At 42.0% G+C, this 24,734-nt stretch overlaps 3 protein-coding genes across 4 annotated transcripts; 1 reads left to right on the forward strand and 2 right to left on the reverse strand.

The window, feature by feature from the left end:
* Positions 1-167: 167 nt before the first annotated feature.
* Positions 168-7,304, reverse strand: LOC115137515 (activity-dependent neuroprotective protein a-like). Its single transcript, XM_029673846.2, has 4 exons — positions 6,963-7,304; positions 3,543-3,659; positions 3,234-3,326; positions 168-3,026 (listed from the first exon to the last, which is right to left on the reverse strand). Exons 2-4 carry the CDS (start codon positions 3,648-3,650, stop codon positions 771-773), a joined length of 2,457 nt encoding a protein of 818 aa, XP_029529706.1. The 5' UTR covers positions 3,651-3,659; positions 6,963-7,304; the 3' UTR covers positions 168-770.
* Positions 7,305-10,906: 3,602 nt separating this feature from the next.
* Positions 10,907-15,289, reverse strand: LOC115137548 (DEP domain-containing mTOR-interacting protein-like). Of its 2 annotated transcripts, none has more exons than XM_029673877.2 (9): positions 13,997-15,289; positions 13,528-13,706; positions 13,148-13,271; positions 12,719-12,897; positions 12,357-12,569; positions 12,076-12,213; positions 11,741-11,811; positions 11,529-11,633; positions 10,907-11,432 (listed from the first exon to the last, which is right to left on the reverse strand). In XM_029673877.2, exons 1-9 carry the CDS (start codon positions 14,080-14,082, stop codon positions 11,307-11,309), a joined length of 1,221 nt encoding a protein of 406 aa, XP_029529737.1. In that variant the 5' UTR covers positions 14,083-15,289; the 3' UTR covers positions 10,907-11,306. The 2 variants fall into 2 exon arrangements, with proteins under 2 accessions (XP_029529737.1, XP_029529731.1); XM_029673871.2 differs by having other exon boundaries at positions 12,076-12,216.
* A 299-nt stretch (positions 15,290-15,588) lies between these two features.
* On the forward strand, positions 15,589-17,382 carry LOC115137570 (transcription factor MafB-like). The gene has a single exon (XM_029673892.2). The coding sequence runs from the start codon at positions 15,602-15,604 to the stop codon at positions 16,592-16,594; it is 993 nt and encodes a 330-aa protein (XP_029529752.1). The 5' UTR covers positions 15,589-15,601; the 3' UTR covers positions 16,595-17,382.
* The last annotated feature ends 7,352 nt before the right edge of the window (positions 17,383-24,734 follow it).

The raw sequence follows: 24,734 nt of genomic DNA on the forward strand, positions 1-24,734 counted from the left end.
CTTACCCTTTCATTGAGGGTATATTACTCCGAGTTGACCTTTTAAATTTTTCCAAACATTTAATGAAAATGTAACAAACATTTTTACTTTAATAAATGAATTGTGCAATGGAATATATTTGCATAACAGAAGGGCACAATGACATGATACTAGTGTTGGTCAAATGAGAAGGTTAATTGCAAACAGCTTTATTAAACAAAAGTGAACATAGGCATACATATTACCCTGCTATCTCTAAAATGTAAATGACAATAATACATCATATGGGTGGACAACCCATATGCCTATATGAAGAGTGAATGTTTTTTTTATTACACTTAAAACTGTGACATTAGTCTGAATGTATGCATAATCTAACGTAGGCCTACTAAATATGTACAATGTTACAGCCAAAATTAGTTACAGATGCCATACATTTTATTTTGCACCATTGTTTAGCTCACTTCAGCAAACGTTTATCTGGAGCCAGAAGTTAAGTTTGTTTCTATACTTGTGTAGTTCCTAATTCAAAGTCATTGTTCTTTACTTAAACTGCGCATCCCACTGACTTTATGAAGTCTTCCATTTGTCCCGTCAGTCTCTCATACTTTCCTATAACCGAATAATTGTAGTGTGCAATGATTACCTGCACCAAACCCCTGTTATACTTTGTGTACCGCAGGTCTTTTAGACATCTCATTTTGATGTCTCATGTTATCAAACCAAGGCACCTTCTCTCTTGAAGGCCCATCAATGCTTGGAGTTCTCTCTTCTGGCAGGTTTGATTTCTCTTAAGATGTGACATCCACAGATTTGTGTGTGTCAACTTCCCCATTCTTAACAGAACAGTCCTCTTGTTCTGACTCACTATCAGACGAGTCAATTGATATGGGTTCTGTCACTTCTGTGTAAGTACTTAGCTTGAGGGTACAGTTAATTGTCTCGCATCGTTTGCTTTGGTCTGTGTTAAGTGTCGGCCTAGACTTAAAGGCTTTCTCCACTGAGGTGACAGGGAGCTTGGTTTTCTCCTCAAAATCCATGTCATGTTTCAGTCCCTTGAGTGCCTGCATGTCAAAGCCAAGTAGCACTTTCAATTTCCTGGTCTCACAGTCCCTCTCACATGACCTCCTTCGGTGAGCGAAGTGACTGGCAATGTCAGACTTCCAGAGCCACAGGCTTGCAGACAGCTTCTCTTCTTCCTGTGAGGTTAGATAGGGACGACGATTGAAATAGGCTGAGAGGAAGGCTTTTCGTGCCTCATAGGTCTTGTGCTCATAGCTTCTGGGGTCCAACACTAGATCCACAGCCTCCCCTGGCTTGTCCATGGGGTAATATCCAACATCATTGTTAATCTTCATCCTCTTGGAGTCAGACATGGTTTGGGTGGGTAGCTGACGCTTTAAGAACCCTGCACCAGAAGAGTTGAGTGTTAAGGCAGACTTTGGTCCCGGACCCTTCTGGGCCCTGCCCACAGCTCGGCACTGCACAAGATGCAGAGTGATCGTGGAGGCCACCATGTTGCTGGTGTAGACACCCAAACAGTGGATGCACTTGTACGTCAACTTCTTCTCCACAGGGTGCATCGTCTGAAGCACCTGGTGTCGTTCCCTCAGATGCTGTGCCAATGCATCAGAGATGGGACCCTTGAGGATGGTGAAACACAGTGGGCATAGGGTCTTGCCAACCTCATTGCTGCCAGATACAGTGGCTTGACTTCTGGCAAGCATGTCATTCTTTCTTTCTGGCATCTTTGAAGGCAGACTCTTCACTGGAGCAAGGAAGCTGTTCTGAGCATGGGAAGCCATAGACTGCTCCTGGGCAGCTACAGGTTCCTTCATGTTATAGGTTATAACAATAAGCTGTATGATCTTGTTCTTAGCCTGCCCAATTGTGAGGTCAAAGGTTAGCGGGGAGGCAGCTGGAGGACCAACAAAGTCATCTGGGTGAGCCTGACCCACATGATCCAGCATTTTCTCCACATTATTGAAGCTGGCATGACACTGTGGGCAGGTGAGCCCATGGATCAGCATGTGGTTAAGCAACGTGTCACTTGGCAGATAACGGTTGCAAAGCAAACACTTACTGGTGAAGTTGTGGATCTTCATGATGAACTTTGCAATTGCCCATACCTTCTTAGCCTTGTGTGCCTTCTCAAAATGAGCACTGTACAGGTTTTCAGGGAAGAGCTCATTGCAGACCGTGCATATCTTCCACTTCTGTGTTTGGGATGTAAGACTAGCGTTAGCACCAGAAACCTGCTTTCCTGAGGGTGACGTTAAGTTATTGGATAAGGAGGCTCTGCCTTCTCCCAACCCACTATGGCCAGGAATGGTCAAACGCTGGCCAGCAATAGAGGACTGACTGGTCATATTCTTCAGTCCAGAAGGCCCCTGCTTTTGATGGGCCCCCACCATATGGCTAACCTGTTCAGACGTCAGAGTACGACCCCCAGTCACCACAGAACCCTTCTGGGTCATACCATAGCTTTGGGGTCTAGACACCACAACATTAGCATGTCCAATCATAGTTGTCACCTGAGAGCCAATGCGCTCATGATATTCAATGACATGCTGCACGAACGCCTCATAGCTACGGGTGGAGAACTGACAGCGCTTACAGAGGATGTTGTTACCATTGACAGCATTGGCTCCATTTTTGACTGATGTTTCTGAGACCATGGCAACATAGGGTGAGACCACATGCTGGAAGTGCTCCCTGTAGATGTGCCTTCGCACAACATTGTACAGAGGGTCCCGGTAGGTACACTTCTTGCAATAGTACATTGCCCTCTCCACCTTGTTATTTGCGCCCATAGCAGCCCCCTGGTAGGCACCCAGACCCTGACGCACCGCACTGGATATGTGGAAGACCTTGACATGAGTTTCCATAGTCTTCTTGCTCGCAGTGAAAGTGCAGTAAGGGCAGTTCAGCAGGATGCGGCTCTCAAAGTTGTTCCTGTGGACATTTCGAAAGTGGTTCTTGTAGCCTGAGTAGTACTTGGAAGAGAAATGGCATTCTGTGCAGCAGAAAGGCTTTGACCGGTACTCCTGTAAGACACAAATACCCAGGAGAGTTTAAGAATTGGACACTGCACCAAAAAATTGTAAATTGTTTTGTTAATGATTGCTCCTTCATCAAAAACTAGTTTGATTTATGATTGTGACAAACAAAGAAGCACTATAATCATTACAAGGCCCAAAATAAGTGGTAATTGAATAACCAATCTTTTAAATTGACTAGTGCGAGTGATTTACCTGTGTTTTGGAGAATGACGGATCCCATGAACAAAGTTCCAGGCAGACAGTATTCTTCACATAATTCTCATCTGGGCAAAATTCTTTGAGGTCCTATGTGAGAGGGAAGAGCAATTTGATCAGAAATCACAAAACTGTATGCTGGATCATGTCAAATTGGAATACATGCCTATTCATTTCTACCACCACAATGGTTGAGAGCACAAGTGACTACAAAATTATAAATGAAACACACAGAAGTCACAGACACACTTCAACCAAAACCTTAGTGATAGGTAAAAGCTATGAAAAATAAACATTTAAGCTCACCTCCGCTTGCTCCTTGCAGTACTCCAGTCCAATGTCACTAAGTGCCTTCTTCACCTGTTTCCTTGCTCTTCGTATGCTAGTGAGGTTGTTCACAGGGAGTTGATACATCTTTCCAGTCTGCAAGAAGAATAAATCAGGGAGAATTCTATTAGTACTCATGTCAAACCCATATATGGCCTACATCGTTACAGTTGATGGTTAGCTAGCTAGTGAATTTGAGCTAAATTCGCATAGACATGACATCAGTCAAAACAAGACATGGTATCAAGAATAAGATAAAAATAGCTGAAATGAGCTACCTAAGATTCCCTGCATGGCAGCTTCTTGTCATTGTTGCTAGCAATCTGGCCACCCAGAATCACAACACACAGACTTTTGCCACATTGAATAGCGCGCATCGTTTGTGACGTTGTCAGCTAACCAATCTATAACAATTTTCTTACATTCATTTATGAATATGATTTTGTTGTTGATTCGGCACATTTTTCTATAAATTGTTGAACATAATAGACTCCAGTCTACAGGCATATCAAAGTTGCAGAGTGGGATCTCAGCTAGTTAAAAATTATAACATGGCACACATAGTAGGCAATGCAAGCTTTAGATTGGTTAGTCTAGCGAGTTATCTATACTTGTAGTAATAATGGGCAAACCAACCAGGCCCTTACAGCACAGCACGTGCCCATGGGCTCTGACCTCCAGGGGGAACCCATTGATATTGATAGTCACTCTCAGATATCATTAACATAGCACAAGTCATGGCAAAATGTGAAGTCCCGTAACATTTGACGGGGGGGGGGGGGGTCGTAGAGCAAAAAAGAACACTATTGTGATTGTCAGAGTCTCTCCTTTCCATAGAGTGGTCAAAGAATGTATAGGCCAAACCGTTCGGACGCTACAGACATTTTTGTGAGAAGAAGCTTGGCCACCTTCGACCGCAGATGTGGAAAACAGACATAGGCGGACGCGGCGGACTGAGACACCGGGCACTCAAAAAACTGCTCTCTCTAGCTTAAACTGACTGATTTTGATGGGGATTTTTAATTATTTACTTAAACTAGCACGGAACCCAAACAGGTTGTGCGCGTGCGCCATCATGCATAAATGTATTTTGTCCACCCACACCAAACGCGATCACAACACGCAGGTTCAAATATTTAAAAAACTCTGAATCAATTACATTAATTTGGGGACAGGTCGAAAAGCATTAAACATTTATGGCAATTTAGCTAGCTAGCACTTGTTAGCTAATTTGTCCTATTTAGCTAGCTTTCTGTGGCTAGCTAATTTGTCCTGGGATATAAACATTGAGTTGTTATTTTACCTGAAATGCACAAGGTCCTCTACTCCGACAATTAATCCACACCCAAAACGGTCAACCGGATGAAATAATTGAATAATATAGATTTCTAAATGTATTTTGCAACGCTCGCGGTGTAGCCAGCTTGATAAGGATTAAAACTGAAGAAAGGTCTCTCCGCCCCATGACAAAATTAGTAGAATTGCTTGAAATGTGTTATAAAAATGTAAAAATTATCCACCCCATGGAAAAATGTGTGATATTGCAGGAAATTAACGTTAAAATGTAAATTTCTGTCTACACTGTCAAGAGGGGGGCCACTTTTTATTTATTTAAAGGACCCACGTAGGGCACCCAAAAAGCTAGAGCCGGCCCTGCTTACAGATTAAACATTATGGAGTTTTTAATGCCTCTTTGATGTAAGGTCCCCTTTTCAGCCTGTGAAATCTGAAACCACTTGAAGCTGGGGTGTCCCTCCTAACATTTCATTTTCTTTTCAACTCCTGGCTGAATCCTACATCACCAACAAAGCATATGCCTGCAATCCTTACATCGTAGCGCAGCAAGAGAGTGTGGTTTCATCACGGTAGCACATTCAGAAATCAAATTATAGCCATTACTCTAAAATAATTCATACACGTTAAACAAAAAAACACTGTCATAGACAGAAAAGATTAATATGAGATGAAAGTCGAGTTCCTAACGAGTTCAGGAAGACAAGCTAAAGCTCTTTGAATCGTTCACAGCTATCGGGGGGAATACATTTTGATTAAGAGACATTTATAAAATATGCACATTTTGTTTAACACTAAACATACAAATATGCATTTTACAGTTATATAGAAGGTGAAATCTTGTTAGTTGTTTTAGAAATAGAATATGCATTATTTAGAAAGTATACAAGTCATTTCAAGCCGTATTCATACAGTTTTGTTGAATAGGAATAAAATATCATATTTTCATCATATTTGTACTGGGTACTTGAGCTTCTGTCCTCAAAGGTGACTACACCTCAGCAATGTATAACTATTTTTTATCAGAAAGGTGAGATTTTAACCTTTGAGTATGCTGCATTACTAGTTATTGTTTATGGCCCTCTCATGATAAATAATTATTTTTAAGGATATTGTAGAGGACATTTCGATTACATTTAGTTACCTTTAACTGGTTTAAAGGAGCCCTGGGTAAGGCCAAAATGCAATAAACATACCAACTAATTATCTCGCAATTAAGCTTTTAGATTCAATGTCAAATATGTCAACAATCGTTCCTCCAAAAAGGACCATTCTATGGATAACATTTCGTGAAAATCCTCCCCAAAAAATGTTATGCCCATGTTTCGTATAAAATCACTCTGATGCCTTAGCTATGAAGTTAGTTATGATTATTTGCAGTTGAAAATCATAGCTAAATCACAAGAAAGCCGCATGGATGGCACAGAAGTGATGTGACTTCAGTTCTGGCACAACATTATTTATTTTCAACATATATTTTGGCCTAGCTAGCTAGGTTGTGATGTCGTGACTTACAGCAAGCTAAACGTGGTAATAATGGTAGCGTTCAGTCAAAGATTTTGAGACGATTATCTAGCTAACTTGGCTTAGTTGTGCCTGCAAGTTAGGCTTTTGAACTTATGGTACTTAAACTAGCTATATTGTTAACAGTAAAGCTAGCGACTATTTCCAAATGTCAGTGCACTGAAAAGCCAGGGTAGTATATAGCTAACGTTAGCTATTGTTACCGTGAAAGGGCATCATTTTTAGCAAGCATAGAAGCCAGCTAACGTTAGATCTCTGGTGTTGGTAAGCTTGCTAACCACGATGGTTATTTAGAAAACGTTGTTAAACACAATGCATGACTGTAAACTGAAGTAGAAAATACACATCATGGATGCTAGTTACTATTTAACTTACTTTCTAGCTGACGTCTGGGGTTAAGCTTAGTAGAAAGCGAGCTGGCTAGCATGCAGTAGTTAGCCAACGTCCAGCCGATCAGTTAGCTAGCGTAGCCATGCATGTTTGTCAGCTAGTTAACGACAGTTGCCTCACATAACGTAGCTAGCGAATGTTAGCTAGCTAATTATAAATCACATTTTGGGTCTTTCCTCCAACCAATCTTACCTGGTATGTCTCCGAACCCGACCACAAAACAACTGGGAGTCCAAATGCTAGTTTACAAGTAACGTTAGCTCGCTAGCTGGCCAACGATTGAATCCAACTCAATGATGCAGTTGTTGTTCGTCCTCGCCAAGCCGGTGTTGCTGCTTAGCTAGCTAGCCGAATCTCTGTGCCATCTGCAATATGTTAGATTACTTTCTAACAGGCAAAATATTTGTGATACATGCTAGTGCATATTAGATAAAATACATTGGACTGTTACAATAGACTCTGATAATCATCTATAAATCCTTCCCTCCTGAATGTTCCCAACTAACCCCAACCAAATCAACAATACAATCCAAAATGGCGAGGAGAAAAAGACGGAAGTGAGTGTTTGGGGATGAGAAGTTTTTCATTTACGATTTTTTTTTCTGACATACTTGCTTTCTTTAGCACTGAGTATGTAATTGTTTCAAAGGTCACAACAATGATCCTTACGTGTATAATTAAGGAAAGTTTCATTAGAAGTATGTTTTACTTGAACTGGACCCACCCACATAATCCAGGATATGTGGGCCCATGGAATACTACTGCCTTTTTGATATATACTGAACAAAAATATAAACTCAACATGCAACAATTTCAAAGATTTTACAGAGTTACAGTTCATATAAGGAAAACAGTCAATTGAAATAAATCCATTAGGCTCCAATCTAAGGATTTCACATGACTGGGAATACAGATATGCATCTGTTGGTCACAGATGTATATAAAAAAAAAGTAGGGGCGACACGTGGATCAGAAAACCAGTCAGTATCTGGTGTGACCACCATGCAGAGCGACACATCTCCTCTGAGTTGATCAGGCTCTTGATTGTGACCTGTGGAATGTTGTCCCACTCCTCGTCAATGGCTGTGCGAAGTTGCTGGATATTGTTGTGAACTGGAACACACTGTCATACACGTTGATTCAGAGCATCCACATCAAATCAAAATCTACTGGTCACATACACATGGTTAGCAGATGTTAATGCGAGTGTAGAGCAATGCTTGTGCTTCTAGTTCCGACAGTGCAGTAATATCTAACAAGTAATCTTACAATTTCCCAACAACTACCTAATACACACAAATCTAAAGAGTTGAATGAGAATATAAATATAAATATATGGATGAGCGATGGCCAAGCTGTCCTTGATTATCTTTTTGGCCTTCCTGTGACATCTGGTGTTGTAGGTGTCATGGAGGGCAGGTAGTTTGCCACCGGTGATGTGTTGTGCAGACCGCACCACCCTCTGGAGAGCCTTGCGGTTGAGGGCGGTGCAGTTGCCGTACCAGGCGGTGATACAGCCCGACAGGATGCTCTCGATTGTGCATCTGTAAAAGTTTGTCAGGGTTTTGGGTGACAAGCCAAATTTCTTCAGCCTCCTGAGGGTAAAGAGGCGGTGTTGCGCCTTCTTCACCACACTGTCTGGGTGGGTGGACCATTTCAGTTTGTCCGTGATATGTACGCCGAAGAACTTAAAACTTTGCACCTTCTCCACTGCTGTCCCTTCGATGTAAATAGGGGGGTGCTCCTTCTGCTGTTTCCTTTGTTTTGTTGACGTTAATTGAGAGGTTGTTTTCCTGACACCACACTCCGAGTGCCCTCACCTCCTCCCTGTAGGCTGTCTTGTCATTGTTAGTAATCAAGCCCACTACTGTTGTGTCATCTGCAAACTTGATAATTGAGTTGGAGGCGTGCATGGCCACGCAGTCGTGGGTGAACAGGGACTACATTAGGGGGATGATCACACACCCTTGTGGGGTCATAGTGTTGAGGTCATCAAAGTGGAGATGTTGTTTCCTACCTTCACCACCTGGGGTCGGCCCGTCAGAAACTACAGGACCCAATTGCACAGGGCGGGGTCGAGACCCAGGACCAGCCTGATGATGAGCTTGGAGGGTACTATGGTGTTGAATGCTGAGCTGTAGTCAATGAACAGCATTCTTACATAGGTATTCCTCTTGTCCAAATGGGATAGGGCAGTGTGCAGTTTGATGGCGATTGTATCATCTATTGACCTGTTGGGGGCGGTATGCAAACTGAAGTGGGTCTAGGGTGACCGGTAAGGTGAAGGTGATATGATCCTAGACTTGTCTCTCAAAGCACTTCATGATGACAGAAGTGAGGGCTACGGGGCGGTAGTCATTTAGTTCTGTTATCTTTGCCTTCTTGGGTACAGGAACAATGGTGGCCATCTTGAAGCATGTGGGGACAGCAGACTGGGATAGGGATTGGTTGAATATGTCCGTAAATACACCTACCAGCTAACATCCCAAACAGGTCTGGCCATGGAAGAACTGGGACATTGTCAGCTTCCAGGAATTGTGTACAGATCCTTGCGACATGGTGCCGTGCATTATCATGCTGAGACAGCCTATAGGGATGAGATCAGAGACCTGTCAGTGTGGTGCCAGGACAACAACCTCTCCCTCAATGTGAGCAAGACAAAGGAGCTGATCATGGACTACAGGAAAAGGCTGGCCAAACAGGCCCCCGTTAACATTGACGGGGCTGTAGTGGAGCGGGTCGAGAGCTTCAAGTTCCTTGGTGTCCACATCACCAACAAACTATCATGGTCCAAACACACAAAGACAGTTGTGAAGAGGGCACAACAACACCTTTCCCCCTCAAGAGACTGAAAAGATTTGGCATGTGTCCCCTGATCCTCAAAATGTTCTACAGCTGCACCACCGAGAGAATCCTGACCAGTCGCATCACCGCTTAGTATGGCAACTGCTCGGCATTTGACCGTAAGGCGCTACAGAGGGTAGTGTGTACGGCCCAGTACATCACTGGGGCCAAGCTTCCTGCCATCCAGGACCTATATACTAGGCGGTGTCAGAGGAAAGCCCAAAAAATTGTCAGAGACTCCAGTCACCCAAGTCATAGACTGTTTTAAGAATATGGCCAAAAGGCTCCTTAACAGCTTCTACCCCCAAGCCATAACACTGCTGAACAATTAATCAAATGGCCATGGACTATTTACACCCCCCCCCCTCCATTTGTTTTGTACACTGGTGCTACTTGCTGTTTATTATCTATGCATTGTCACTTCACCCCTACCTCCATGTACAAATTACCTCGACTAACCTCTACCCCTGCACATTGACTCAGTACCGGTACCCCCTGTATATAGCCTCTTATTTTATTGCGTTACTTTTTATATATTTTTTTACTTTAGTTTATTTGCTAAATATTTTCTTAACTCTTTTTTGAACTGCACTGTTGGTTAAGGGCTTGTAAGTATTTCACGGTAAGGTCTACACTTGTTGTATTCAGCACTTGTGATAAATAAAGTTTGATTTGAAACATGAGGTGATGGCGGTGGATGAATGGCACGACAATGGGCATCAGGATCTTGTCACGATTCTCTGTGCATTCAAATTGCCATCGATAAAATGCAATTGTATGTGTTGTCCGTAGCATATGCCTGCCCATACCATAACCCCACCGCACCATGGGGCACTCTGTTTCCAACATTGACATAAGCAAACGGCTCACCCACAAGACGCCATACACGTGGTCTGTGGATGTAAGACCGGTTGGACGCCCAGCCAAATTCTCTAAAACAATGTTGTTGGAGGCTTATGGTAGAGAAATTAACGTTCAATTGCACATTTTAGTGTGGCCTTTTATTGTCCCCAGCACAAGGTGCACCTGTGTAATGATCATGCTGTTGAATCAGTTTCTTGATATGCCACACCTGTCAGGTGGATGAATTATATTGGCAAAGGAGAAATGTCACTAACAGGGATGTAAAAAAAAAAGAGAGAAATAAGCTCTTTGTGCATATGGAACATTTCTGTGATCTTTTTTTTCCAGCTCATATAGCCTTGTTTATATTTTTCTTCAGTATAGTTTTGGCAGGCACTGCCAATTTCTCTCTAGGCTAGCTACTGAAGCTAAATCATGAATAGACGTAATAATATTTAACAGGCTGAATCTACAACTCAGCTATCCAGAGCTCAACAACAAAGCCATGCACTGGGATAATTTTTATTTCAAGACTCCTAAGAAATTGGAAGTAGTTTACAGATCTTTTTGTAGGCTACAAGGGTTGGGTTTAGACAGGCATCCTAATTCTAATCTTTTTAAGTAATTGATCATTTGACGAATCAGATCTGCGCTGGAAAAACTCTGATGTGAAAAGATCTGATTTTACTGGTCAAAAGACCAATTAGTGGATAAGATCATCCTTGGGCTGCCTGTCTAAATGCAGCCAAAGATACCACAACTTTCCCATTTGGCACACAGCACACAATAGTGGAGTTAGTTTAGGAGATTTTGGAGGCTGATTTTGGAAGATTTTGAAGGGACTCCAAGTCACCCCAGTGGTTCCATGACCTCCAACACAACAGTGTGAGGTCCGGTCATCACCAACCTGGTGACCTGGCGGTAATCCAGGTGAAGAACGCTCCGCCCATTCACCTGGCACACAAACTGACGCACCTAGGCATTAGAAGTAGAAGTACAGGAGAATGTCATGATAAACACATATTCATATATTACTGTGTGTGTAACTATTTTTGTATGTGTTTGTGTTACCTTAACCCCTGCAGCAGCAGCAGGGCTTCCAGGATCGACTGCCTGCACGTAAACTGGAGCCACACCTCTGATCACAAAGCCCCAGCCCACTGCATCTCCCATCACCTGAGATGCAAAACACTGGTATGAGGGGGCTAAAACATATTTACTTCCCCAATAGAGACAAGACTAGAAAGAGGAAGGACATACAGTATATTGGCCTTATAGCTCACCGTCAACACTCTCTTGATGAAGGGTGCACCAGGGGACAGTAGCTCCTCACATGTTACATTCCTCTTAAGCACTGTCAAAACCAATGTAGAGTTTTCTTTTCGGTGTTTAAATACATGATTTTATCAATATCATTGCTAAACCATGTTGACCTCTGGGAGACTTGGCAGGTCAGAAAAAGTAGGCGCTCTTGCTCAATATTAACAATTTTTAAATGTTGTTATACTTTTCGGTTAAAACATTATGTTTTGCCCTTAATGGCCTTCATCAGAGACTAACTGCTTGTAAGCCTGAACAGAACTAATTATGTCAAAAAAGAACAGAGGGACGATCTGACCTGATTTTGGATTGCATCTCACCACTGGGGCAGAGGAGAGTGTGGCAGGGGGTAAATATCCACTAGCATGTAGCTGCAGAGAGTTCAAATTGGCCTGATGCACATTGGGTATCATCTTCAATGGTTTATTGGGCTGCACTGCTATGAGAGGTCAGACATAAATGCATGCATGTATGCATAAACAGCTCATCCACTGTGTCACAACAGTATAGGCAACCTTGGAAGAAATGTGCATATGAAGTATTTTAGAGCTCTTGCTTTGTTTTTATGTTTGCATTTACCAGATTGAAAACCACTGCTTTCCTCTTGTGGGGGGATCTTGGGCAGGACAAAGGGGCTGTCGGCATGGTTGTCCTCCAGTGCATGCACTGATGCACCTTCCTTTTTGTCTCGATCAGTTTCATTCAAGAGCTCAGACAGGTGGCGCCGGCGGCGAAAATTGATGCAGAACTGATACAGTAATCTACTGTCAAAGAAGTCGTACTTCTTTGACACTAATGGGAATTGGGAAGAGGAGAGAGGAAAAGCATCGTACTAATTTTCTGATAGAAGTAATTTGAGTAGGCGATCAACTGCGAGAGGCTATGGAAACAGTATTACCTCCAATGTTATCAGCCAAAGGTTAAAAGGTAACATAACTCACCATGCTGAATGATGCCATGCTCTAGCAAAGCACGGCAGAACTCCAAACCCTGGCGCCTACTCTCCGTCTCTCCATTCTGTAACAACCAGTCCATCAACTGGCAGCCAGGGATGGAGCGCTGGTATGCAACACCCTGCTCCTCCCTTAGTTGCAGAATGGAGTCTCTGCCTGTTATTAGACTGCAAAAAACAGACACACAAATCAGGTCACATCCATTTTGCACTCCAGAGACAGAATGAATGGAACAATTACACACAAACTTGTGTATACAGTTGGTAAAGTTTCAAGTTTCAGTCCGTAATCACCATAACTAGCACATACTGAGAACATAATACAGATGATGTGGTTACCCTAAGATGGGTTTGACCTCAGCAAGGGCACTTGTTCCTAACAGATAGAGACCCCCAGGGTGAACGAAGTAGTTCTTACTGCTCATACAATCGTTGTCCTCGGATGAAGACCTTCACCTCGGTGTTAAATGGAAATGTGCCATCATCCTTACGGAAACGGTACAGCAATTTTGCATCCTTGAATATAGGGTGCTTGTCACAAACTAAAGAGATCAGAGTGGAAGAGAGACAAAGGAAACGTCCTGAGAGTGTCTTCATATTGCCCTACTTTATGGTTCAGCATTTTGGATCTCCCATATCAATTATCATTGTTAGTATCTTGGCAAAGCTCTTATGCTCTTGTGAGAAACTGCATTATAGGAGTTGGATATGCACTTTGTCATGTGACAGGGCTATAAGCTCTTGGAAAAGCTACTATGCATTTTATATCCCCCGAGGAATGTTATTGTGGTGCCCTACCATGGTGCACAATGTCATGGTCCATCAGGTGTTGCATGAGGCAGACCGCTGTGACCTGATCGGGAGCTTCCTTGTTGCTGATTAACCAGTCTGTAAGCTCTTTGGCTACAAAGCAGTTGGGGTAAGTGCGCAGATGGTACCGTCGATCCTTGATCAGTTTGCCATCATGCAGCCTCAACCTTGCAGTGAGGTAAAATGTTGAATAAAGCAGCTATAACTACTAGACAAGGGCACATTAAGAAATATATTCAAACATGAATTGAATCAGTTTCAGTTGACATCTCTACATGATATATTGTATCCCTTATAATTAAATGTTTACATTAAATTGGAAGGTCAGCTGAAGGAAATATGCAAACTACTATATCTGGAAGGAGCTTGTCGGATTTAGACACAGTACGTTTCAACAGGTAGCATAACCATAAAGAAAGCCAATCTCTCTCTCTCTCTCACACTTTCTCTCTCATACCTCAGTTGTTCTCCAGCAATCATAACTTTAGCCTTGTGCAGTCTGGCCATTGATTTTCTGTTTATGCTGCTTCCCATTTTCTCCATGTTCCTTTAATGTCACTGGTCTGAAAAAAACTACTCATTTCATTAGAAGCCTGTATGTTTACCAAATAACCAGTGCCCAGCAGCACCCTCTGACCATGTTGGATAGATGTTATGTATAAACACACACATACACAAACCGAGGGAGAGAAGGCTACAAGAAAGTACAATATGTGATGTGCTGAGAAAATCACAAGCCACCATTATCATACTTACTTGGTATAGGCTACTGTGCATGCTCTTTACATTCTTTTGGCAAGGTCACTATAAAAAAGCCAACATTCACATTTTGTTTCAATTTCAAAAGAGCGGGGTAGCTATCAGACAACTAGTTTTCATTCACAGTTCAGTACACACTGAGGGGCAAGAATGAAGTTTTACCTCATATCACCTCAAGGGGTCAGCATAGATCCATGAATAGAACATTTGGTTGCCCATTCTCAGGAGAAACCCCATAGAAATACAGTTATTTAGAATGAACCTATAGCTCTATGATCAAGCCTTTGTGCTTTTCATATAATGTAAGGAGAAATCATAACACATGCAAGTGGAATATAAACACTTATTTTCAATGGGCTACTCATGGATTAGAGATAGGATGGGCTATTTGTTTATTATGGGTGGTGGTGCATTATTCAAAAAGCACAACAGCTCTATTAGAATTCTTAATTGTCTTTTTGCAGAATGAACTTCCCCTTAAATATAAGCACCGTTGTCCAAATATAACCGTGACGCTTTTATGTTATTCATATGGAAAGTCATATGGTAATTTAGGGCGAAAAAAAGGTTTATTTACTAGCCCTATTGACTACAATATATATATATATATGGACATATAGCCTACAGAATTAACATAGGCTATTTAATCCTCAGATGCTTTGCATTCCAGCATCAGTTCCTAAATGGTCTTTCAAAATGGTCTTTCAAAATAAACACTTTTAATACATCAATTGGCGAGGGAAAGTGTGAAGGAAAGAGAAACGTATGCACAAATTAAATAAAGAAGTAGGCCACAGTAGCCTAGAAAACGTGTACAATATGTCTGCAGGTCTATGTAAAAAAAAAAATGTGGGCTACATTCTACATTCAACCTCTGCTGGATTGTCAAAACACATACATCAGCTATTATGCAAATTGCCCTTCTCGCCGTCTTTTTATTGGAGAGGAGCATGGAGGTGTAGTCTATATCGTGTGACATCATGCAACGGTTCTTTATGAAGAAAGTGCGCTCGCAAGCATAAACCAGTAGCGCTACACACATGCAGAGAGCTCTTGGCCCCGCCGTGGACTCTGAGCACTTTTCTTCTGTCCGATTAATAGTATGTGTTTCTAAACTTTTGAGTGAAGAGGACGGGTTTCTTTCCATTTTTGCGCACGCGTATTTTCACTGTAGATTTCATTTGACGGACTTACTGATTGTATAAAACGTCGTACCAATAGTGCAATTGTTGCAAAAGACTGCATGAGAGAATTGAGTTTTGTGACCCTTGGATGTGGCCAAGATAAATAGATCCAGAAAAGAATGACCGCCGAATCGCATACAAACCTGGGTCTGCCGAAAACCCCTTTGGGTTATGTCAGTGCGTTCGACTTGATGAAGTTCGATGTGAAGAAGGAGACAATGCAGGGGATCGACCGCTCATTCTTTGGGCCGTGCAGCGAGCTCCAGAGACCGGACTCAGTCTCCTCCACCCCGGTCAGCACCCCTTGCAGTTCGGTGCCCTCATCACCGAGTTATAATCCGGGTGAGCAGAGGAACCCTGATGATGATCTTTACTGGACGCCCAGCAGTGGAGGTTATTCTCAGCAAATGTATCCCAACACTTTTGGCCTGACACCTGAGGACGCAGTGGAGGCCCTCATCGGTACCACAGTCCACGGGCACCAACCCTCTCCACACGATCACCAACAGGCTCTCCAATCGGATTTCGAAGGGTACGGGGCGGCACATAACCTCAACGGTCATGCCCAGCAGTACCCTGGACTTAACCGTCAACCCGACGCCCTCTCGGGTCCCCCTGATATGCAAGATATGCACTGCCAAAATCAATATAACCACAACAAGCACGACCTCGACTACTCGGCTCAGCACTCACCCGACTCGCAGCTAAGTGCGCACCACCTCCATCAGCAGAATCGCCACGACAGACGACTCAACGCGGAGAGCGGCTTCTCCGACGACCAGCTGGTGTCTATGTCAGTGAGGGAGCTCAATCGGCACTTGAGGGGTCTGACCAAGGACGACGTGATGCGTCTGAAGCAGAAGCGCCGAACCCTGAAAAACCGCGGTTATGCACAATCCTGCCGCTACAAACGTGTTCAGCTGAAGCACGTTCTGGAGCATGAGAAGACCAGCCTCGTCACACAGGTGGAGCAGTTAAAGAACGAGCTCAACCGGCTGGCACGCGAGAGGGACGCATATAAACTCAAATGCGAGAAATTGACTGGTTCTAACGGTTACCATGAAACTGGGTCTACCAGTGACAATCCTTCCTCGCCCGAGTATTTTATGTGAGTTTATTCTTTGTAACAGCCACACAATCTATTTTACTGATTTTTTTTATTGATATGCTTGTTTGTTTTAACAATATTAATGATTTAATACTAGTTCTTGATGCAAACCTATCATCTAATTCAGCTTTTAAAGTTATTACGATAATAAGTCAGATTTGTAATATTAATCTATAATCAATCATGCATGCTGGACATGTATGGAACTGTCTATTTAGTAGGCCTAAACTTGGCTGTTGTAGGCTACTTTGCCACACACACATCTTCATGAACATACTTGAAATAGTTCCTCTTACTTTTGTTAAATTGAATAACCAGTCTGATTTATGAAATTACGTTACATACGAGAATTAGAATATTAATTTTGTCTTCATGTAGGCTACTAGGCCGACTCTCAATCTTGTCTTACATTGATTCATCCACCGAAACACTTGGAAATAGTTTTACTTATTTGTGTTCAGATCTTCACTCAAGTGCTTTTCTGTGATAATTCTATTCTAATAAATATAATGCATACATGGTTGATGATGATGTATCTATCTCCTTGTGCTGGGCATCCTTTTACTCTCATTGCATTTTGAGGACCTGGTTCTGCTGGCCAGATGTGGCTTAAAATTGTGTTGTTTTTCTTTTACAGACATTTTTGTTAATTGTTCAAGAAAAAGAACTAGATTTTTTAAAAATATTATTGATTTATTATTGCCTGCAAATGACCATCATTTTTTTGTTACCTATCCAGCCATGTTGAAATCATTTGTCATCTGCTTTAGATCAATAAAGCCATTAATACTTCTTTGTGTTAGTCTGTTGAGTAATTGTTGGATCCACTTATAAACATTTTTCTGGCTCATTTATGTATCCTTTCATTGATTACATGACTAGATCATGGAAGCCAATGGCTTTAGATTTCGTAAAATGTTCTTTCTCCAGAATATATATTTTTTAGAGACAAAGGTTTGCTTTATGTGGCCATATTGTTTTAACACTTAGCAGTGCGATTATTATTTTACTCATGTCTGTATAAAGGAGAAGTGTAGTGCGACAGGCAGACAAAATGTAAAGGAACCAAGTCATCTAGCTTACTTTTAATTAGGCTTATTGATGTGGAAAGAATGACAGTCATTACAACAAGAAGGAGCTCCATAAAACACCAAATTCAAAGCTGTGACAAATGTGTTTTATAAAAAAGGTTATTGAGTGATTGATTAAAACAAATGTCTCTCCATTTACACTCCTTTCACCATACCATAACGTCTAGGATTCATTCCGTCTGAGAAAACAAGTGTGAACTTTGCACTTGGAGCATACGCATTGTATATCAGGCTCCAAGAAAGCTGTGGAAGCATGGCTATATAGTGAACATATAAAATTGTATTTGTTTCACATACAATCAACTGACTTGATATTTTTTTTAAATTATACAAAACTTAGGCCTAATAATAAACACTTTTGCATACAAATGCACTAATTTGGCTTGTGACAAATGAAAGTGGAGTGTCATTTTTTTCTGTATGCTGACCTTTGACCTTCATTGATGGTTGCTTCCTGAGGGACCACTGGATGTGAAGACTCTGAAGACTCACTGGCTGGGGCTGTGTGGTGGAGATAATGCCCATTTCAGACAGAATATGTGGTATATTACCTGTAACGTGTATATGACTCACCTTCAAACAGCGTCTTATTTACCACTTTCTTGCAGGTATACATACCCCTTTTATACATATCAGTGGGTAACTGGCAAAATGGGAGGGGTGGGGGGAGTTGTTAAACCATGGTGGCTGTTTGCAGTTCAAATTTGGGAGGTGTTAAACAATGGAAGTGTTAATGAATTTACAGTGGTTTCGGAAAGTATTCAGACCCCTTGACTTTTCCACAATTTTTTACATTACAGCCTTATTCTAAAATATATTTATTTTTTAAATGATCAGCAACCTACACATAATACCCCATAATGACAAAGCAAAAACAGGTTTTTAGAATTTTTTGCAAATGTATAAAATATTAAAAACAGAAAAAATATTCACAAATTTTCAGACCATTTGCTAGGAGACTGGAAATTGAGCTCAGGTGCATCCTGTTTGCATTGATCATCCTTGATATGTTTCTACAACTTGATTGGAGTCCACTTGTGGTAAATTCAATTGATTGGACATGATTTGGAAAGGCACAGACCTGTCTATATAAGGTCCCACAATTGACAGTTCATGTTAGAGCAAAAACCAAACCATGAGGTCAAAATAATTGTCCGTAGAGCGTTGAGACTGGATTGTGTCGAAGCACAGATCAGGGGAAGGGTACCAAAAGAATTCTGCAGCATTTAAAAATATATATTTTATTTATTTCACCTTTATTTAACCAGATAGGCCAGTTCAGAACAAATTCTAATTTACAACGGCGTTCTGGCCAAGAGAAAGCAAAGCAGTGCGACAAAAGACAACACAGAGTTAACACATAGGATAAACAAAAGTACACTCAATAATACAATAGAAAAATCTATATATAGTGTGTGCAAATGAAGTAAGAAGGTAAGGCAATAAATAGGCCATAGTATCGAAGTAATTACAATTTAGCAAATTAACACTGAAGTGATAGATGTGCAGATGATGAAGTGCAAGTAGAAATATTGGTGTGCAAAAGAGCAAAAAAGTAAATAAAAACAAGGTAGGTAGTTGGGTGGGTTATTTACAGATGGGCTATGTACAGCTGCTCAGATAGCTGATGCATAAAGTTAGTGAGGGAGATATGTCTCCAACTTCAGTGATTTTTGCAATTTGTTCCAGTCATTGGCAGCAGAGAACTGGAAGGAAAGGCGGCCAAAGTGGGTGTTGGCTTTGGGGATGACCAGTGAGATCTACCTGCTGGACCATGTGCTACGGATGGGTGTTGTTATGGTGACCAATGAGCTGAGATAAGGCGGAGCTCTAACTAGCAAAGACTTATAGATGACCTGGAGCCAGTGGGTCTGGCGAGGAATATGTAGCGAGGGCCAGACAACGAGAGCATACAGGTCGCAGTGGTGGGTGGGTGGTATATGGGGAATTGGTGACAAAATGGATGGCACTGTGATAGACTGCATCCAGTTTGCTGAGTAGAGTGTTGGAGGCTATTTTGTAAATGACATCGCCGAAGTCGAGGATCGGTAGGATAGTCAGTTTTACGAGGATATGTTTGGCAGCGTGAGTGAAGGAGGCTTTGTTGCGAAATAGGAAGTCGATTCTAGATTTAATTTTGGATTGGAGATGTTTAATATGAGTCTGGAAGGAGAGTTGACAGTCTAGCCAGACACCTACAGTACTGTGAAAAAGTATTTGCCCTCTTCCTGATTTCTTATTTTTTTGTATTTTTGTCACACTTAAATGTTTCAGATCATCAAGCAAATTTTAATATTACACAAAGATAACCCAAGTAAACATAAAATGCAGTTTTTAAGTGATCATTTTATTTATTAAGGGAAAAAAGATATCCAAACCTTCATGGTCCTATGTGACAAAATAATTGCCCCCCCCCCCCTTGTTAAATCATGAATATACTATGGTTAATCACATTTTTTGGAAAGCTGAGTTCAATTTCACTAGCCACACCCAGGCCTGATTACTGCCAGACCTGCTGAATCAAGAAATCACTTAAATAGAACCTGTCTGACAAAATGAAGTAGGCCAAAAGATCTCAGAAAGCAAGACATCATGCCGCGATCCAAAGAGTGGCCGGCCTACCAAAATTACCCCAAGAGCGCAGCGACGACTCATCCAATAGGTCACAAAAAACCCCACAACAACATCTAAAGAACTGCAGGCCTCACTTGCCTCAGTTAAGGTCAGTGTTCATGACTCAACCATAAGAAAGAGACTGGGAAAAAATGGCATCCATGGCAGAGTTCCAAGGCGAAAACCACTGCTGACCAAAAAGAACATACAGGCTCGTCTCACTTTTGGCAATAAACATCTTGATGATCCCCAAGACTTTTGGGAAAATATTCTGTGGATTGACGAGACAAAGGTTGAACTTTTTGGAAGGTGTACGTCACGTTACATCTGGCATAAAAGTAACACAGCATTTCAGAAAAAGAACATCTTACCAACTGTCAAATATGATGGTGGTAGTGTGATGGTCTGGGGCTGCTTTGCTGCTTCAGGTCCTGGACGACTTGCTGTTATTGATGGAACCATGAATTCTGCTTTCTACCAAAAAATCCTGAAGGAGAATGTCCGGCCATCAGTTCGTGACCTCAAGCTGAAGCGCACTTGGGTTCTGCATCAGGACAATGATCCAAAACACACCAGCAAGTCCACCTCTGCGTGGCTTAAAAAAAACAAAATGAAGGTTTTGGAGTGGCCCAGTCAAAGTCCGGACTTGAATCCGATTGAGATGCTGTGGCGTGACCTTAAAAAGGCGGTTCATGCTCGAAAACCCTCCAATGTGGCTGAATTAAAACAATTCTGCAAAGAAGAGTGGGCCAAAATTCCTCCACAGTGATGTGAAAGACTCATTGCCAGTTATCGCAAATGCTTGATGGCAGTTGTTGCTGCTGAGGGTGGCACAACCAGTTATTAGGTTTAGGGCGCAATTACTTTTTCACATAGGGCCATGAAGGGTCGGATAGCTTTTTTCCCTTAATAAATAAAATCTTCACTTAAAAACTGCATTTTGTATTTACTTGGGTTTTCTTTGTGTAATATTTAAATTTGTTTGATGATCTGAAACATTTAAGTGTGACAAATGTGCAACAAAAATAAGAAATCAGGAAGGGGGCAAATACTTTTTCACAGCACTGTAGGTATTTGTAGTTGTCCACATATTCTAAGTCAGAACCGTCCAGAGTAGTGATGCTAGTTGGGCGGGCGGGTGCGGGCAGCGATCGGTTGAAGAGCATGCAATTAGTTTTACTAGCGTTTAAGAGCAGTTGGAGGCCACGGAAGGAGTGTTGTATGGCATTGAAGCTCGTTTGGAGGTTTGTTAACACAGTGTCCAAAGAATGGTGTCGTCTGCGTAGAGGTGGATCAAGGAAACACCCACAGCATGAGCGACATCCTTTATATTAGCAAAGAAAAGAGTCGGCCCGAGAATTGAACCCTGTGGTACCCGTATAGAGACTGCCAGAGGTCCAGACAACAGGCCCTCCGATTTGACACACTGAACTCTATCTGAGAATTAGTTGGTAAACCAGGCGAGGCAGTCATTTGAGAAACCAAGGCTGTTGAGTCTGCCGATAAGAATATGGTGATTGACAGAGTCGAAAGCCTTGACCAGGTCAATGAAGACGGCTGCACAATACAGTCTTTTATCGATGGCGGTTATGATATCGTTTAGTACCTTGAGTGTGGCTGAGGTGCACCCGTGATCAGCTCGGAAACCAGATTGCACAGCGGAGAAGGTATGGTGGGATTCGAAATGGTCAGTGATCTGTTTGTTAACTTGGCTTTCGAAGACTTTAGAAAGGCAGGGCAGGATGGATGTAGGTCTGTAACAGTTTGGTTCTAGAGTGTCTCCCCCTTTGAAGAGGGGGATGACCGCGGCAGCTTTACAGTCTTTGGGAATCTTGGACGATGCGAAAGAGAGGTTGAACAGACTAGTTATAGGAGTTGCAACAATGGCGGTGTATAATTTTAGAAAGAGAGGGTCCAGATTGTCTAGCCCAGCTGATTTGTACAGGTCACGGTTTTGCAGCTCTTTCAGAACATCTGCTATCTGGATTTGGGTGAAGGAGAAGCTGGGGATGCTTAGGCAAGCAGCTGTGGGGGGTGCGGAGCTGTTGGCCAGGGTTGGGGTAGCCAGGAGGAAAGCATGGCCAGCTGTAGAGAAATGCTTATTGAAATTCTCGATTATCATGGATTTATCGGTGGTGACAGTGTTTCCTAGCCTCAGTGCAGTGGGCAGCTGGGAGGAGGTGCTCTTATTCTCCATGGACTTTACAGTGTCCCAGAACTTTTTGGAGTTAGAGCTACAGGATGCAAATGTCTGTTTGAAAAAGCTAGCCTTTGCGTTCCTAACTGATTGTGTATATTGATTCCTGACTTCCCTGAAAAGGTGCATATCGCGGGGACTATTTGATGCTATTGCAGTACGCCACAGAATGTTTTTGTGCTGGTCGTGGGTAGTCAGGTCTGGAGTGAAGCAAGGGCTATATCTGTTCTTAGTTCTACATTTTTTGAAAGGGGCATGCTTATTTAAGACAGTAAGGAAATTACTTTTAAAGACCAACCAGGCATCCTCAACTGACTGGATGAGGTCAATATCCTTCCAGGCCTTAGAAAGGCCTGCTCGCAGAAGAGTTTTTGGGAGCGTTTTTGACAGTATTGAGGGGTGGTCGTTTGAAGGTCCCCAAGAACACAGTGGCCTCCATCATTCTTAAATGGAAGAAGTTTGAAACCACCAAGACTCTTCCTAAGCTGGCCACCCGGCCAAACTGAGAAATCGGGGGAGAAGGGCCTTGGTCAGGGAGGTGACCAAGAACCCGATTGTCACTCTGACAGAGCTCTAGAGTTCCTCTGTGGAGATAGGAGAACCTTCCAGAAGGACAACCATCTCTGCAGCACTCCACCAATCAGGCCTTTATGGTAGAGTGTTCAGACGGAAGCCACTCCTCAGTAAAAGGCACATGAAGCCCGCTTGGAGTTTGCCAAAAGACACCTAAAGACTCTCAGACCATGAGAAAAAGATTGAACTCTTTGGCCTGAATGCCAAGCGTCACGTCTGGAGGAAACCTGACACCATCCCTACGGTGAAGCATGGTTGTGGCAGAATCACGCTGTGGGGATGTTTTTCAGCGGCAGGGACTCTGAGACTAGTCTGAAACAAGGCAAAGATGAATGGCAGAGAGATACTTGATGAAAACCTGCTCCAGACCTCTCAGGACCTCAGACTGGGCGTTCTTTGTCACCTCTCTGACCAAGGCCATTTTCCCCCTGATTGCTCAGTTAAGAATGACGGAGGCCACTTTTTTCTTGGGGACCTTCAATGCTGCAGAAATGCTTTGGTATCCTTCCCCTGATCTGTGCCTCGAGACAATCCTGTCTCGGAGCTCTACAGACAATTCTTTCGACCTCATGGCTTGTTTTTTGCTCTGACATGCGCTGTCAACTGTGGGACCTTATATAGATCGCTGTGTGCCTTTCCAAATCATGTCCAATCAATTGAATTTACAGCAGGTGTGCTCCAATCAAGTTGTATAAACTTCTCAAGGATGATCAATGGAAACCGGATGTACCTGAGCTTAATTTCGAGTCTCAAAGGGATTGAATACTTAAGTAAATAAGTAGTAAAAAATTCAAACATTTCTAAAAACCTGTTTTCGCTTTGTCATTATGGGCTATTGTGTATAGATTGATGAGGGGAAAATATTATTTCCTCAATTTTAGAATAAGACTGTAACGTAACAAAATGTGGAAAATGTCAAGGGGTCTGAATACTTTATGTATGTTAATGGATTTACATTTAATTTAAATTGTGGACTATCGTCCTACTTTATATCAAGTGTTGTTAAAACATGTATTTATATTGTGGTTACAAACTGTAAGCAAGTGTACTGTTATATGACTGCTTAATTACACAATATAAACACGTTTGTACAACATGGTTGGTGTGACTGCACATTGATTATAATGTTTTTTATATATATTTTTTTACATCCATTACAATTGCAAACCAACTTAAATTGATTGTATTAAACTTTCCCTCAATGTTGATCACACTAGTTTTATTGTAAATCTCTGAAATTGGGCAAGTTGCAAAGATATTTAACATTTGTAAGTACTACGTAACAATGTGTACCCATACTGTACCAGCCAAAGTATTTAACATTTATCCTAAATAGGCTTGTATAATTTTTGCTAAACTTTGTGCAGTTGTTTTTGGTAAGATATTTAAATTTACTCACTGAGAGCTGTTTAGTAAACACAATAAAACAGCATCCATGAGAGATTTTCAATAGATTGAATGTTGAATAAAAGTGTTGTGTTCTTTTTTCCTTTAACTTTTTTTTTCATGATTTCCGAAGAGCAGGTGTTATACGAATGGCTTTAACCTTTAACCTGGCTGACTGTTTCTCCTCCACTCATACAGTATATGACCTCAGAGTGTTGACCTTACCCTCTGTGCAGTGTGTGAACTGCCTCAGAAACAGAGCACAGGTGCAAAAGCACTTTCCC

This window comes from Oncorhynchus nerka, linkage group LG2, assembly GCF_034236695.1.
Source record: "Oncorhynchus nerka isolate Pitt River linkage group LG2, Oner_Uvic_2.0, whole genome shotgun sequence".
NCBI lineage: Eukaryota > Metazoa > Chordata > Actinopteri > Salmoniformes > Salmonidae > Oncorhynchus > Oncorhynchus nerka.